This window comes from Ceratotherium simum, chromosome 22, assembly GCF_057802395.1.
Source record: "Ceratotherium simum simum isolate JZ-2026a chromosome 22, ASM5780239v1, whole genome shotgun sequence".
Lineage (NCBI taxonomy): Eukaryota > Metazoa > Chordata > Mammalia > Perissodactyla > Rhinocerotidae > Ceratotherium > Ceratotherium simum.
The window spans coordinates 30,931,934-30,949,083 of NC_141921.1; the positions used below are offsets into that span (position 1 = coordinate 30,931,934).

Genomic DNA, 17,150 nt, shown 5'->3' on the forward strand with positions numbered 1-17,150 from the left:
CTTGGCGCCTGATGTATAGTCAGTACTCAGAAAAATGTTTGATGAATGAATAAGGTTCCTGGCTTTGCTACTTACTTTCTAAGTGACTTTGAATAAGCTCCTTTCCTTCTAAACCTCAGTGTCAAAATCTATACAACGAGGGGACTGGACTATGTCTTAAGGGAGCCCTTCAGCATTAAAGTACAATTAGTGGCCAAGGAATGGAGGGATGGGTTAACTGGGGTGGGGGTTTCAAGGTCTCCAGCAACATGCTGTGCTCAGGGATGGGCTCAGAGAAAGGGGCTGCCCTGACCCTTCATCTTGGGGGCTGCCTAGGACTCCACAAGGGGGGGACCTGATTTAGGTTAGTGAGGGGACACTGGCTGTTAACCTCACAAATCCCAGTGGCCCACTCGCTGGGTCCCGTCCCTGGCTTACCAGCCTGGTGTGGGAGGAAACTAATTTCTGGAGGAAACTTTGGGTGCCCCTCCCCCAACCCTGCCCACAAACAGGCTGTTCTTGTTTACGACCCCCATCCCAGGGGAACAGCGATTGCTCATCGCTACATGTGATTTGAGAGGGCCGGTCTTTCAGGCCTGGAAGAAACTCAAGCCCTGCCAGCCGCTTGGCATCGGAATGCTCAGCTGGTCCCCTCCTGGGGCTCATGTGACCGGGGTCCAGCTATAAATATCAGAGGGGCCTCAGCCCAAGACAGAATTCGGGCGCCAGGAGAAGAAGGCAAAGAGGCTCCGGGTGGGTGTTTTGTGACACAGGCAAGACCCCAGGTCTGCTTCGAGTGAGGCCGGTGGAGGAGGCATCCAGGTGGGGCCGCACCTTCCGACAATATGGATTATAAGTCAAGCCTGATCCAGGATGGGAACCCCATGGAGAACCTGGAGAAGCAGCTGATCTGTCCCATCTGCCTGGAGATGTTTACCAAGCCGGTGGTCATCTTGCCGTGTCAGCACAACCTCTGCCGGAAGTGTGCCAATGACATCTTTCAGGTCAGTGCGGGGCGTAGCCTAGTTGCGGGGCCCCAGGTGGCTCTTCAGTTTTCCCATAAGGAAAGCCCTTCTCTCCCAGCCCAGGACCCTTCCAAACCGGGGCTGGTTTTTTCTTCTCAGAAGTGACCCCCTGCTGAGGCCTCTGGACTGGCTGAGGGGGGCTAGGGAGGTGGCTCTGGCTGCCCCATTCCTTCTCCATGACGCATGTTTCCCCTCCCCGCCCTGCCCGCAGCTCCCCCACCCGCATCCTGAACACCGCAGTTGACTCTCCAATAGGAGTCAAATGCCTCGAGTGATAAGAGGGAGAGGCAGGCAGAGACCAGAGAGAAACCAGACCCCTGGGGCCGGAGCCAGCTCCGTGGTGGCAGGGCCCCAAAGCTTTAGGAGGAGGGTGGCTGGGAGGCCCTGGGCAGTAGAGACGTCTTCCCCTTCGAGGCTGTTCTCTATAATATGGGGGCAGGAGAATCTCCATCTCCCTAAGAAAGGAATGGGGGTGGAGGTCCTGGCTGGAGGCAGGACTCAAGTTTCCCCAGAAGCACTTTACAAAATGTTCTCTCACTACTTTATCTTTAAAGTGGCAGCCCTAGGAGCTGGCTCTAATTATAGTGCCCATTTCGTGAATGGGCAAACTGAGGCTTGGAGACATGAGGTTGCTTGCCCAAAGTCATTCAGAGAAGAACCGTGACTTAAACCTAGGTCTGCTGACTCCCAAACCTGTTGACTGCTTAGTTGCTCCTCAGGTGCTCCCTTTGTAAGTGGGCTGGCGAGCTCCAAGTCACATGGTTTGACAAGAATGGTTGAGGAGCCTGCCCTGATGGCCTAGCGGTTAAAGTTCAGTGCGCTCCACTTTGGCAGCCCTGGTTCGGTTCCCAGGCATGGAACCACACCACTTGTCTGTCAGTAGCCATGCTGTGGTGGTGGCTCACATAGAAGAACTAGAAGGACTCACAACTAGGATATACAACTGTGTACTGGGGCTTTGGGGAGGAAAAAAACAAAAATAGAGAGGAAGACTGGCAACAGATGTTAGCTCAGAGTGAATCTTTCCCAGCAAAAAAAAAGAATGTTTGGGGGTAAGCAGAGGGAAAGACAATCAGAGATTAGAAAGGGGAGGGGCTGAGGAGGGACCCCAGGCCTCATGTCTGCCCTTGCCACCCGCAGGCTGCAAATCCCTACTGGACCAACCGGGGTGGCTCGGTGTCCGTGTCTGGAGGCCGTTTCCGCTGCCCCTCCTGCCGCCATGAGGTGATCATGGATCGTCACGGAGTGTACGGTCTGCAGAGGAATCTGCTGGTGGAGAACATCATTGACATCTACAAGCAGGAGTGTTCCAGGTCAGTCTGCCTGGCTGCTGGGAGCCCATCCTCTCTCCCCACTGTTCTCTGCCCAGCCCTCCCAGGCTCCTTCCTCCTTCATCTGCTTGGGATCCAGTCCCGTAGTTGGGCAAGATACACTAGCCAGTCCAGAGAGCCATCACCTCTTCCTCAGGCAGGAACAGAGGCTCATCTCTGTCCTCCAACCCTGGCTCTCTGTGTCACTCAGTGAATGGGAAAGGGCCCAGATGTTAGGCTGCCCTCTTGGGAGATACTGAGACAGAAACTGGGGGGAAGATGAGATACGAGAGGGAGAGAGAGGACTGGGGCTAGCTAAGTGGCCCTGATAAGCAGAGAAGTGCCCAGCGAGAACACAGCCAGTTTCTCTATAGTGATAGCAACAGGTATCGTCCCATGTGCCCGGACGCACAGCCTGGGGCACCGGGAATGCTTCCTCCTGCTCCTTCACAACAGTCCTGTGGGTCAGGCATGACTTTTATCATCCCCATTTCACCAGTGGGGAGGCTGAGGCTCAAAGAGGTGAAGTCAGTTGCCGGAGGTCTCCCAGTTGGGAAGCGGAATTGCTGGGGATGGACCCAGTCGATTTAGCTCTGAGTCTCCCTGTTTGTAAAATAGCAGCTCAGCCTCAGGCGGGATTTGTGAGTGGGGGACATTGTGCAGTCCCCTGTGTCTCTCTCAAACGGAGAGAGACACGAGACACAGCTACCGGGGAGATCTTTACAAATCAGGACATCCTGACAAGACTTCCAGGCTGCTGACCTCACAGCCTTTATGGTCCAAAACCTCCACCAAGTGCCGGCCTGCAGGTGGCGTCCTGCCCAAAGAAAGATGGCAGACCAGTCCTAGTGAGAAAGAGCCCTGACCTGGGGAAGTGTGTTTGCTGGTCTGACTCTGTTACTAATGCATTGTAGGATCTTGAGTAAGTCTTTGGGCCTTCATTTCCCCTGTCTGAAGAATGGGACAGTAAGATTTGTTATTGTGATTATCAAATAGGATTTTGATGGGAAATGTTAAAAACAGCAAATATTTATTGAGCACCTACTGTGTGTAGCCACTGTACTAAGTATTTTCCATGCGTTATCCCTATTTAATTCTTACAATAATTCTATAAGGAATTCTTGCCCTCATTTTACAGTGAGGAAGTGGAGGCTCAGAGAGGGTCAGAGGCTTGTCCAAGGCCACTCAGCAGCAAGTGGTGAAACTGAGAGGGAGCCTATCTGACTGACTCCATGGTGAACATTCCTAACCGATATTGCTTCTCATGTTGCTGGAGTTCAACACTACAAAAATGCAAATATATTGTTGATCATTATAATAATAATAAAATCAATATTGTACGAAAATATTAGCCCACCCAGTGTTGACCTAGGAAGAACACGTTGTGTTTGCCCTTCGAGGCTTTTCCACATAGTTGAATGACAGTGATAGCTGCCCTCTATTGAGGGTCTGCTCTGTGCAGGGCCTACACATTCATTACAGTCAACTCCTGCCATTGACCCCAGTACCTCTGGGATGAAACCAAGGCTCAGAGAGGTGAAATCTCTTGTCACAAAATGAGTAAGTGGCAGAACAATCTGTATTTGAACCCAGATGTTGATGCCTGGGCTTGGGAGGATGGGCATCTGGGGTGGCGGTGGGCATAGGCACCAGACCCTCAGGATCTTGCCTCACCTCTGTACTTACTGCCATCCCAGAGATCCCTTCCTAGGGGATAGAGACAAGTGGCAAAGGGAGACCTCTGCCAGCATGGGGAGTGGGTGGTGGGTGGCCTTGGGATAAAAGATGCAAAAAGAAAAGTCTAGAAAGAGGCTTATTTAAGAAGTTGAAAGGACAATAATGTCCGGGGTGTGATCAGTGGTGCAAGGCTATTTGGAGGTGAGGGATTAACACTGATGGGGGACAGTAACGATATGACATTTAGAGACGCCTGCTGTGTTAGAGGGTGGGAAATCAGAGGTGATGTAGACATGGTGTTGGCTCTAAATGAGTGTATAGTCTAGCCGGCAAGGTAAGACCTAGACCCAAAAAACTGAATCTCGGGTAGGAAGTGACCAATACACTTGACCAATACACTGGCACAAATAATATGCCAGAGACCCTGAGCACAGAGAGAAACGAAGAGAGAGAGTCATTCTAAGAATGCGTGTTTCAGAAGAAAGAGAAGGAAGGGACTCTGGACCCTGGAAAGTATCGCTGGACTAGAAGTCCAGGCTCATGCTGGGCTGTTGGACAGCCCTGGGCTGCCCATGTTCTAGTTGTGTGACTTGGGGCACACACACTGCTTCCCTCTCTGAGCCTCGGGCCCCCTCACGGCGTGCTTACTGATTTATTCTTTTTACCTGTATTTAATTACTGCCTCCTCCATGCCAGGCACTGTACACTGCAGATTCAGCGGTGAAGAGAATAGGCAAGTTTCCCTGCTTTGATGGAGGTTACAGTCTGGTGGAGTAAATATAGAATTCAATGAGGAGGGCCGGCCCCGTGGCTTGGTGGTTAAGTGAGCGCGCTCCATTGCTGGCGACCCGGGTTCGGATCCCGGGCTCGCACCGACGCGCTGCTTCTCCGGCCATGCTGAGGCCGCGTCCCACATACAGCAACTAGAAGGATGTGCAGCTATGACACACAGCTATCTACTGGGGCTTTGGGGGGAAAAAATAAATAAATAAAATCTCAAAAAAAAAAAAAAAAAGAATTCAATGAGGCCATGAGTATAAAATGCTTTGCCCAGAGCCTGGCCTGCAGTAACCAGGAGCTATGGGGACTATAATTAGAGCAAATGAAGTCGAGCCTCCCTTGTCCTGACTTGCTGGGTGACCTTGGGCAGGTCAATTCACCTCTCTGGGGCCCAGTTTCCTCTTCTCGAAAATGTCTCCAGGTGTGACTCTGAGATTCTACAGCCCTTCCCATGTCCTGCACTGGCAGGGCCTAAGGCCAACTCCATCAACGGAGTTTGAGTCCTAGGATGTGAGGACGGACTTGGTGTCATTGGCTTCCCTGGTCCTGGGTCCCCAGAGGTTGAAAAGAAAAGGATTAGAGACAGCCAACCACTAAAAGCTCAGGTCATAGATCTGGGGTGGTCTCCTGGAGCTGGGGGAGGAGACAGGGACTCGGGACACCCACCCCGTGACTTGTGACTCTTCTCCACTTCAGTCGGCCCCTGCAGAAGGGCAGCCACCCCATGTGCAAGGAGCATGAAGACGAGAAAATCAACATCTACTGCCTTACCTGTGAGGTGCCCACATGCTCCATGTGCAAGGTGTTTGGGGCCCACAAGGCATGCGAGGTGGCCCCGCTGCAGAGCGTCTTCCAAGGACAAAAGGTACTGGCCTGAGCCACTTCAGCCCCCAGCCTGGGCCTGCTGGGCACAACCCGATGATTCAGGATATGGATTTGATCCCTGTAGATCTGCTGAGCCGGCCTTTCAGGAATAGTCCCTCTGGAGGGACTTCCTAGGCTGTGGGGACAGCAGCCCTTGCCTTCCTGGGGGAGGTGGCTGAGCTCATGGGTTATACTTAGAGCCACTTGAGGACACCTGGGTGTGGCCACAGGGGAAAGCCCAGACCCCAGGGCCAGGCCACCAGGGTCCTCTCAGGCCATGACTCCTACATCCCAGTGTGCTTTGGGCCCCAGATGCCTCTTCCTGTGCCGGTCACTCCTCCCAGTCTTCAAATTCCCCTGCAGAAGGAGGCAGCTGACAGCCCTCTCCCTGGGCCCCTGGGCCTGTGGGAGCCCTGCCATCCCGTCCAGGCAGTAGGCTGTGGCCCCTCATTCTATACTGTTTCTTCCCCATCTCCCACTCTTTTCTTGATCTCTCTCTTCTAGAATTCTCCAATTATATTTCTTTTCTGCATCCCTTCGTTCCTAGAAACAAGCCCCTCCTCTCCCGGTACATTGCTGTGTATTTTGGGCAGCTCATTTCCCCTCTCTGGGCCTCATCTGTAAAATAAGGGATGGAGCATCTCTCTGAAATCCTGTGCTCTGGACCTGAGCTGCACCTCAGAGAGAGGCTCTTTCTAGCAGAGAGGGGAGTGAGGGTGCCATTGTGCTGCCACTCCCTAGAGGGCAGGCCCTGAGACTATTTCTGTCTCTCCTTTCCTGATCCCCCACCCCCTCCTCCCATCTAGACTGAGCTGAGTAACTGTATCTCCATGCTGGTGGCGGGGAACGACCGTGTGCAGACCATCATCACTCAGCTAGAAGACTCCTGTCGAGTGACCAAGGTGAGAGGAAGAATAGCTCTGCCTGGGGGTTTGAAGCCTCCCATTGCTGCCTGTTCTCTGGGGTGAAGGCTTACTCATGGCTAAAGGTGGGGCCTGGAGCCTGGGATGTTCAAGTAGGGTTAGTGGGGGAAGGACTGACTAATCCATTCATCCATTCACTCAACAAATGCTTCTTGAGCACAGCTGTGTGTCAGGCCCTGCCAGAGACTCTGGGGATAGGGTGGTGAACAAGACAGACCCATCCCTGACTTCAGGGAGTGTCCCACCCATAATTCCCAGCATTATTCCACACTAGTAGTTTTCAGAGCATTGTTTTCTGACGTGCTGAAGACCAAGGCTTCTCGCACTTTAACGTGCATTCAAATCACCCTGGGATCTTGTTAAAATTCAAGTTCTGATTCAGTAGGTCTGGAATGAGGCATGAGATTCTGCATCTCTAGCAAGCTCCCAGTGTTTGCCCAAGTTGCTGGTCCATGGACCACACTTTGAGTAGCAAGACTGTGGAGGCAGAAGGAAACTTCTATCCCTGCAAAAGCATCCCTGATTTTCTGTCTCCACTTGGAGTGGGGATCTGGAGATGAGATGGGGGAAGGGATGGTCACATGTCTGGCGGACGAAGAGTTGTGTGAAGGATAGGTTCAAAGGAAGGAGGAGGACATTGTTACCACCCATGAGGGGCTCCCAGGCTGATAGAGGATCCTAGAGCCCCCAGTCTGATGAGATGCTATTATTATACCCATTTTACAGGTAAGGAAACTAAGATGTAGCATCTGTGGTGGAGAGAAAGGAGACTCAACGAGGAAGTTACTAGGGGAGGAACTGCTTCTTCACCTCTGCTAGGACCAAATGATGCAGTTTTTTGAAACCAATCTTGGTCCTAAAATAGCGGGGAGAGAGTGTGACTTGGGGGCACACAGGAGGCCCAGAATATATCACCCCATCTGACTCTAGAGTCTCTATTTTTGAGAAAGGGGGTAGCTTTCTCCATGACACCAACCTCCAAACGTTGCTGTGTACTGAGTAGTTATGAAACTTTAGCATGTGCTTTTTTCTTGCTAAGCCTTCATTTCATTTTCATAAAGTGGGGGTGTAGCAAGATCTCTTCCAGCTTTAGATTCTTTATTCCTAGCACACCCATCCCAGGAAGGAAGTGTTGGGGATAGGGAGGAGGACCCCACAGGATGTGACTCCAAGATTTCTGTCCCCAGGAGAACAGTCACCAGGTGAAGGAAGAGCTGAGCCGGAAGTTTGATGTACTGTATGCCATCCTGGATGAGAAGAAGAGTGAGTTGCTGCAGCGGATCACGCGGGAGCAGGAGGAGAAGCTCAGCTTCGTCGAGTCCCTCATCCAGCAGTACCGGGAGCAACTGGACAAGTCCACTAAGCTGGTGGAGACAGCCATCCAGTCCCTGGACGAGCCTGGTGGGGCCATCTTCCTCTTGGTGAGCAGGACTAGAAGGTGTGGGCAGAGTCACTTCAACACAACAGCTATGTCTGAGATTCAAGTCGTGCTCTGTCACTATGTACCCTTGGGCAAGTCATTTAAATCTCTCTGAGCCTCATCTGTAAAACAAGCATGTTACATTGCTACCTTCCTTCCTCTTAACTGATTTTATGAGGATCAAATAAGAGGATGTTTGTAAAATGACTTTGCAAGCTGCAAAATGCAACGTTCATGTAGAAACTATTAATTGAGCACTCGCTGAAGGCCAGCCACTGAGGTGGAGAAACAGAGATGAACGAGACAGAACCCTGCCCTAGAAGAGCTTGTTAGGGGAGACAGAAAAGGATCAGATATAAGAATTCACAGTTCAGTTCAATAAAAATTTCCTAAGCACATACCGTGGGCCAGGCTTTGTGCTAGACATTGGGTATAAAAAGGTGATTAGGATGTGATTATCATCTTGGAGATGTCAGGGTTTAAGAGTGTTTAGATTGATACCACTAGAATGCAAGCTACCTGCCAGGATGATGAGACGGTCCTAGACCAAGACCTGTGCAGACCATGGACAGAGGGAAAAGATCCAGGTTCTGTTCAGCTCAGGGTGGAGAGCAGGTCACGACTGGGCTAGGGCATGGCACCGAGTGCGCATCTGCGGCACCCAGTCACTGGTGCTCATTTCCTCGAGTTACCCCTCCTGCAGTCCTAACCCTTTGCTCTCTCTCTCCCCCCACAGAGTGCCAAGCAACTCATCAGAAGGTCAGTATCTCTCCAGGGCTATGATCCAAGGCCCTAGCTTCCACCAGGGCCTCTGACTTTGTCCAATGGGCCTCCCCCTTTGTGTTAAGTCTGCTGGGAGGGTCTCACTCTGGGCTAGCTTTCCTGGCCTTTGCATCCCCTGCTTTCTTGGACCATCCATTCTGCTTGTGACTGGAGAGGAAATACTCCACCCCTCCAGGGGATCCTCCAGGTGTAAGACCTCTGTGTGGGCCCAAGCATGTGCACTGGTGTGAGTTAGAGCTAAGACACCCCCTTCCTTCACTGAGCCCTGGAGATCTCACCCTGCTCTCTCTCTCTCTTTCTCCCCCACAGCATTGTGGAAGCTTCCAAGGGTTGCCAGCTGGGGAAGACAGAGCAGGGCTTTGAAAACATGGACTACTTTACTTTGGACTTAGAGCACATAGCAGATACCCTGAGGGCCATTGACTTTGGGACAGGTAAAGGAGGTGGTGGTACCATTTGTCTATTTCCCTGCTCAACCCCTGGAAATTGGCTTTCTTCCCACTGAGCCCCACATGGAGGTGGATACAATAGCAAAGATGCCCAATATCAGCCAAATTCATACAGCCAACTTCTGGATGAGCCCAGAGCCTAGCACAGTGCCTGGTACATAATTGTTGCTCAGTAAATTATGTATGGATCCACTGCAGGGAGTGTCTTGGGGCAATAGAAAGAGCATAGTAACTGAAATCGGGCAGACTTAAGTTCAAATCCTGGTTCCACCACTTGTTGTCTGTGTGACCTTGGGTGAGCCCCTCCACCTCTCAGCTTCATTTTCTAACTTTAAAAATTAGGTTAAAAGTGGGCCTACTAATAATGACCACCTCATGGTGCTGTTGCAACAAGTAAGATATTGAATCAGAAGAGTTTGTAAGGTACTAGACATATACTACTTATTGCCTAGAGCTAGTCTTAACTTCAGCTTCTGAATGCTACCATCTATGATACTCAGGCACCTTAATTTATCTATATTATATCCTAATTTCTGTTTATAATTACTCTTTCATAGAGTACCTATAATAATTGTAACAATATAACCATAACAATAATAAGGGGAAAATAATAAAGGAAAATGAAGAAACCGGATGAAGAGCAAAGATGTTAATAATTTGCTCAAGGTCACACAGTTGAAAGGTAGCTATTTAGCAACAGAGAAAGAGAGGGAGGATCCAGTTTTGCTGAATTTTGCATTGGTCTGAGAGGTGATGCTCCAATGACCAGCTGATGGGGAGAGGGGTGTGCAGGAACAGGGAAGAACTGCAAATGGGCTGGCGTGAGAAAGAGAAAAGCTTCTTGGCGCCTCTTGTGTCAGCTCTCCCGCAAGCTTTCAGAATCTGGTGTTAAGTCTGTTCTCAGAACCCCAAATATATCTTGTTCATAGGTTAGGACAAAATGCATCCCAAAGCCAATGGACTTGGATGTATCCGTTGCAGCGGATCATCTATTCCACTGTTATCCTCCCTAAGCTAAGATATTCAGGAATGGATCATACTATGTGAACAATACGACGTTGTGAAGACCTGCATTGCCTTCCATAATCTCCCTGAGCCTCAGTTTCCTCATAGGTCAATAGGGAGAGTACTACCCTCACAAGACCCTTGTGAGGATTATATGTGACCATGCGTATACAGCGTTTAGCACAACACTCGGCACTTAGTCAGTCCTCGGCAAATGCTGCTGTGAATAGTTAATTGTGATAATGATTAAATAACAACAAAACTCCTGGGTTATGCACAGATCCCAGCTATGTGGCCAGAATTTTGGCTATCACTTTGGAGGCATTAATTCTTTCAGGCCTCTTCCCAGACACTCTTGACAAATCCTCTGACACTGTGGTGACCCTGTCAGGGCCCCAGAGGATTAAGGAAATGGCTTGGGAGAGGGAGGTGGGGAACAGGTATGTTTCCCACTAGTAGAGCTTGCAGGTGATATCCAGGATGGGAAAGTGAGGACACAGGTTGCAGCTCGGTCACTGTCTGTCTGGGGCTCCAGAAGCTGGTGGTCCCAGAAATGCTCCTCCGTACCCCATATCCACCCCTCTCTAGGCTAAGGAATGAGGAAAACTGGGCAGGGAGTGGTAGGCAAGCAGATATCAAAGGCTGAGCAAATTCCTTCAGGACAAGTACTCTGATCCCTGAGAATCAGGACTTTTTGTCCCACTCTCCCCAGGTGATGCTTCTCTGCCTGAGAGATGTGCAGAAGCACAAAGTGTGCTTCCCCAAAATCCCCTCTGGTCACAGGCAGATCAGGGTATAGAAACTGCTGCTGCTACTGGAACAAAGGAGCGTCTTGACCCTCTCTCCATTGGAGGGGTGTGGGAAGTAAGGAGGAGGGCAGAGGAAGGAGGAAGCCAGCCTCTGTGCGGCTTGGGTTTGGCAAGCCCATCACTTTCTCGGCCACTGAGAAAGTGTTTGGCCATTTGACCCCGACGGGGCATGGGAAGGAGTCTGGATAAGTGCTGTCTCTTGCCTGGTTCCCCTTGGAGCAGCTCCTCTGAGAAACTGGCCCCATTCTAAAACACAACTGTTCTTTGTCACACTCAGATGAGGAAGAGGAAGAGTTCATTGAAGAAGAAGAAGATCAGGAAGAGGAAGAGTCCACAGAGGGGAAGGAAGATGGTAAGAAATCCATCTACCTCCAATCATTCATTCATTCATTCATTCGTTCACTCGTTCATGCAACAACAATGTGAAACTCTGACTGTGTGCAAAGTGCTGTGCTGGACATTGGGGATGATGCCAATATGGGATGATGTGCCCACTATGTATTTTAAACCTTTTAAGGGTAAAGTCCTGTTCCCTTTACCCTTAGAGAAAAAAAACCCCAAACTATTCATCATAAAAAGCTCCCATTTTATGTCTAAATGACGTTCCTAAATGGAAAGCAATACAGCATAACTGTATTGAAATATTTGTGACTATATTGACATAGCTGTAAAAGACAGGGCACTCATGAGCCAGGCTTGGCTCACTGAGGTGTTTTGTTTGGCCAGCACAGTGTTTAAAATTTTTTAAATTAGTTGCCAACATTTTTTAAATTAGGATATTTTTTTAAGGAGTTTTCTTTAAAAAGGAGATTTCAACTAAGAATCGGGATTTCCACTTTCTTGTGAAAATTGAGAAAGAGCTAACAATGCTGGGCTTGCCCTTCTCCCTGGTCCCAGAAAGCTGGTGCAGGGCAGTGGCTGCCCCGTGTGGATTGGACATGCACTTACCAGTTTGCCCAGCTCTACCACTGTCAGCCTCCCTGCTTTACTCATTCGTGTCATCTGCTGGCCCCCCAGGCAAATGAGTTTGCCAACCTGGCAGAGTATAGTTAAGAGCCTGGGGTCTGAATCACAACTTTACCACAAACCAGCAGTGTGATCGTGGGCAGTTCACAACTTTTCTGAGTCTTGGGCTACTCATCTGTGTGTGGGGGCATAATAGTCTGGCCTCAAAAGGTTACGGTGGAGAGTAAATTAGATATTCATTTAACACAGTGTCTGGCACACAGGAAGGACATGCTTGCTAATTAACATGTGCTTGCTAATGTTATTATTTTTCAAGCCAAGTTATTGTTGGAACTAAATTCCAATCCAGCTGAAAAATACAGGGTAGTCTTTTGGAGTTTTGTACTGGATGATAAATCCATAGTGTTTTGGCAACTAATTCTATTTCGACTTAAAAAGGAAGAGGTTGGAATATTAGCCATAAAAAAGAATGAAATCTTGCCATTTGTGACAACATGGACAGACCTAGACGGTATTATGCTAAGTGAAATAAGCCAGACAGAGAAAGACAAATACTGTGTGATTTCACTCATATGTGGAATCTAAAAACCAAAACAAATGAACAAAACAAAACACAAACAAACTCATAGATACAAAGAACAAACCGGTGGTCGCCAGAGGGGAGGGAGTGTGGGGATGGGTGAAATAGGTGAAAGGGTTAAGAGGTACAAACTTCCAGTTATGAAATAAATAAGTCACGGGGTTGTAATGTACAGCATAGAGAATATGGTTAATAATATTGTAATAAGTTTATATGGTGACAGCTGGTTACTAGACTTGCTGTGGTGATCATTTCAATACTTATATAAATGTCAAATCACTATGTTGTACACCTGAAACTAATATAGTATTGTATGTCAACTATACTTCAATTAGAAAAAAAAAGGAAGAGGCCAGGCAGGAATTGGAGTTTCGTAATTTTATCACTGCAGCTTGGTGAGCCCTGGATCCCGAGTCCCTATCTCATCTTGTGTTTCTTTGTCTTATTCTTTCAGGATGCCAGTAAGGAGCTGGATGAGGGAGAGATCCTCTGGATGCAGAGAGACTGGGGAGGGTGGAGATGGGCCCAGCTGCCTTGGTGACAGGCCCAGGGTGGGAGGGGTCGGGGCCCCTGGAGGGGCAATGGGGAGGTGTGTCTTCTCTCTGCTCAGAGAGCAGGGACTAGGAGTAGGACCCCACTGCTGTGTCCAGCAGTCACTGAACCAGAATTGGAAACGTGCTTGAAACCACCACACAGGACACTTTTCTACATTGGTGCAAAATGGAATATTTTGTACATTTTTAAAATGTGATTTTTGTATATACTTGTATATGTATGCCAATTTGGTGCTTTTTGTAAAGGAACTTTTGTATGATAATGCCTGGTCATTGTGGGACTGGAGATTGTCAGAAAGAGGGGAAGGAAGCCAGGTTGATACAGCTGCCCACTTCCTTTCCTCGGTGGGAGGTGAGTAGCACTCACAGGCCTAGAAAGAGATAATGTACTGTATTTCAATGCCCATCCCTGACATAGGGGATGGTAACTGAGTTTGCGTTATATGTTGTTTTAATAAATGCATAGTGCTCTCTTTCTGCGATTATCGAGGGAGCGGTGGTTTCATTCGGCCTTTTTTTCTGGAGAGTTCAGAATGGATGGACAGAAGGCCTGATAGGAAGTGTGAGGCAGGAGGTAGATGGCAATGGCAAGGGTGGGCTTCTGTCTCACCAAAGAAGGAGTTCTTTAAACGAGCATTTCCCAATGAGAGCTCCTTGGAAAACTGGCCCTGAGATGATCCTCAAGAAACGGGCCCAGTGCCTTGTTCTCTGGTTCTCCAGAAAACAGAGCTTGAGGTAAAGCTTAAACATTTTAGTCTAGGTACAATCCCAGGGAGGCCAAGTGAAGGAATGTGGAAGCAAGAGCACAAAGGCGGGAGGCAAATACAAAGCGTCACATTACTGAGCTGGCCACCACTTCACCAAGAGACCTGGCTGCTTGTTCAGTCATGTGAGATGTTTCTAGCAGGTCATAAAGAACACAACACGACTCAAAGCAGTTCATCAGAGGGAAGAAGGGAGAGAATTTTGTCTGCTGGCTCCTTTCATCTCCTGTCTCTCAGGATCGGAGTTTGCCTCCCAGAGGGTTAATTCCTTGCACTTCCAGGTTGCATCACTTGGCCCGATAGCTGGGGAAGCTAGATGGCACACCATCAGTTGACTCTGCAGCTGGTGGGAGGAGCAGAGCCTCCGTGGTCCAGTTGGGTTGGGCAAAGGTGATGGAGCTGCTGCTGCCTCCCTGGCAGTGGGCACAATGGAGGCTCTGCTGGAGCCCACGACAGTCACCAGTGCTAGGGGATGAGGCAATGACCTAGGCTGAAGTAGCATCCAGGCTTTCCACGAACAAGGGGCCAAGGGGCTGGGAGAGAGGTGAGCGAATCTGAGGCGGCGTATTAATCGGGTCTGAGACACAAAGAACTTATAAAGTTGAGGAACCCTGAAGAGTCTCTCTCCCCTTTTCAACATTCAGAACACAGTAGCAAGTTAAGTGTTCTGAGCAGTCCTGCCATAAGGAAAACTATTTAACTTTAGACAATGATTGGTCCATCAATTTCATGGTGTTTGGAATGCTGCCTGACCTTTAAGGCTCTTAATATTTTTTGGTGGATTGAATTAACCCAGCATTTCCAACTTATTCATTCACATGACATCCTCCAGAACTAGCGTTCTGTGGAACTCACTTTATGAAAGTGCTTTAAACTTTCATACCTCTGCCCATTTTCACTTCTGGGAGTTTTCCAAGGCTCACTCAGTCCCTAACTTTGAATTTCAGGGAATCAGATTTTGCTCTCATTGCTAGACCTTTCTCAAGTTCTGAAGTATTTCTTTTTTTTTTCTTAAGTGGTAATTTTTTTTTGAGGAAGATTGGCCCTGAGCTAACATCTGTTGCCAATCTTCCTCTTTTTTTCCTTTTTCTCCCCAAAGCCCCAGTACATAGTTGTATATCCTAGTTGTAGGTCCTTCTAGTTCTTCTATGTGGGACGCTGCATGGCTTGATGAGCAGTCAGTAGGTCTGCGCCCAGGATCCAAACCGGCAAGCTTTGTGCTGCTGAAGCAGAATGTGCAAACTTAACCACTACACCACCGGGCTGGCCCCTCTTTTTTAATTTTTAAAAAATTGTATAATATATTACAACACACAAGTGCATAAAACTAGTTGTAGAGTTTAATAAACTATTATAAAATGAAATCCTGTGTTGCTGCCATGCAGGTCAAAAAAAAGAACATTTCCAGCCCCCAGAAGCCCTCCATGTGCCCCCCTCCCATCATAGCTCCTCCTCCCACTTGGAGGTAGCCGTTATCCTATCCTTTTTTAGATAATCACACACTTGCTTTTCTTTGTAGTTTTATCTTCTAAAGTATCTCCCATAGAAGACTGAAGAAATTTGAGGCCAGAAGTAGAGAGGCTTTCATCACTTTGAAATCACAAGAATCAGTATTACAATCTGTCCACATTCGGTCTCTAGATTTCTTCTCCAGGTTACTGATTACGTGGGAAACAGGCATGTCAGTCTACTATCTTGTCACTTATCAGAAGGAGGAGAGAGGGCATTCAAGGGTCTGTAGCCAAAGTTTAAATTCCAGGGAGATATCTGTTAATTGCAAATAAGGGGATCTCTACTTTGTCACACAAAGGGCTCTGCCTGTCCTTGCAAAGCAGAACACTAAAAGGTGGTATGAAGAGTTCTTGATCAACAAGCTTCCTTTAAGATCCCTGTGAGAGGGGCTGGCCCGGTGGCGCAAGCGGTTGGGTGCACACGCTCCGCTGCGGCGGCCCGGGGTTCGCTGGTTCGGATCCCGGGCGCGCACCGACGCACTGCTTGTCAGGCCATGCTGTGGCAGCGACCCATATAAAGTGGAGGAGGATGGGCACGGATGTTAGCCCAGGGCCGTCTTCCTCCGCAAAAAAAGAGGAGGATTGGCGGATGTTAGCACAGGGCTGATCTCCTCACAAAAAAAAAAAAAAAAAAAAAAAGATCCTTGGATTGGCGGATGTTAGCACAGGGCTGATCTCCTCACAAAAAAAAAAAAAAAAAAAGATCCTTGTGAGAGAGGAAACCGGCTCCAAAGGGGTTATTCCAATGAATCTTGAATACCATTTCATAGGCTGCTGCATTAGAATCACCAGAGAAGGCTTATTTTTCCCTAAATCTTTAATTCTGGACAGTTTCAAACATGTGGAAAAGTAGAGGGAATAGTATAATGTACCTTCACATACCCATCACTCAGTTTTTTTCCTTTTTTTTTTTTTGTGAGGAAGATCAGCCCGGAGCTAACATCCATGCCAATCCTCCTCTTTTTGCTGAGGAAGACTGGCCCTGCACTAACATGTATTGCCAATCCTCCTCCTTTTTCTCCCCAAAGCCCCAGTAGATAGTTGTATGTCATAGCTGCACATCCTTCTAGTTGCTGTATGTGGGACGCGGCCTCAACACGGCCGGACAAGCAGTGCGTCAGTGCGCGCCGGGGATCAGTGGACCGCACACTTAACCGCTAAGCCACAGGGCCGGCCCCCCCATCACTCAGTTTTAACAGTTATTGACATATTTGTTTCTTCTCTACCATTAGCCACTCCCCCAACTGGGATTATTTTAAGGCATATCTCAAATATCACGTCGTTTTATCCTTCAATACTTTAGATAAAGGTTCTTTTAAAAATCATAACCCCTATACCATAAAGAGTGAACAATAATTCCACAATAGCATCAAATAGACGTTTTAAAGACATAGATTCCCAGACCCCTCCCCAGATCCGTGAAATCAGACTCTAGTTGTGGAATGTGAGAATCTATATTTTGTAAATAAAATTCCTCAGGTAATGTTGACATCTGAGGACTGCTGAGTCATTTGCATAGGACCTCCTGGGGATCTCTGAAGGAGCCAGGTAGACAATACAAGTGGACCCGGCAGTTTTCAGTGTATCAAAGTCTTGATTAATTTAGTTGAACTCTTGCAAATCAATTAAAATGCATCATGGGAAAGTATTAATTTAAAGGAAACCTGGCATAAATGTTTTTATAAAATGAATACATGTATCTGGATCCAATTTATAAACCTGCCTTTATTGAGAACTTACAATGTGACTTG

At 48.4% G+C, this 17,150-nt stretch overlaps 1 protein-coding gene across 1 annotated transcript; it reads left to right on the plus strand.

Moving 5' to 3' along the window:
* Window positions 1–540: 540 nt before the first annotated feature.
* On the plus strand, window positions 541–13,111 carry TRIM63 (tripartite motif containing 63). Its single transcript, XM_004425762.3, has 9 exons — window positions 541–983; window positions 2,145–2,317; window positions 5,468–5,636; window positions 6,442–6,537; window positions 7,746–7,979; window positions 8,715–8,737; window positions 9,071–9,195; window positions 11,302–11,376; window positions 13,025–13,111. The coding sequence occupies exons 1-9, from the start codon at window positions 825–827 to the stop codon at window positions 13,033–13,035; spliced, it is 1,065 nt and encodes a 354-aa protein (XP_004425819.1). The 5' UTR covers window positions 541–824; the 3' UTR covers window positions 13,036–13,111.
* Window positions 13,112–17,150: the final 4,039 nt, after the last annotated feature.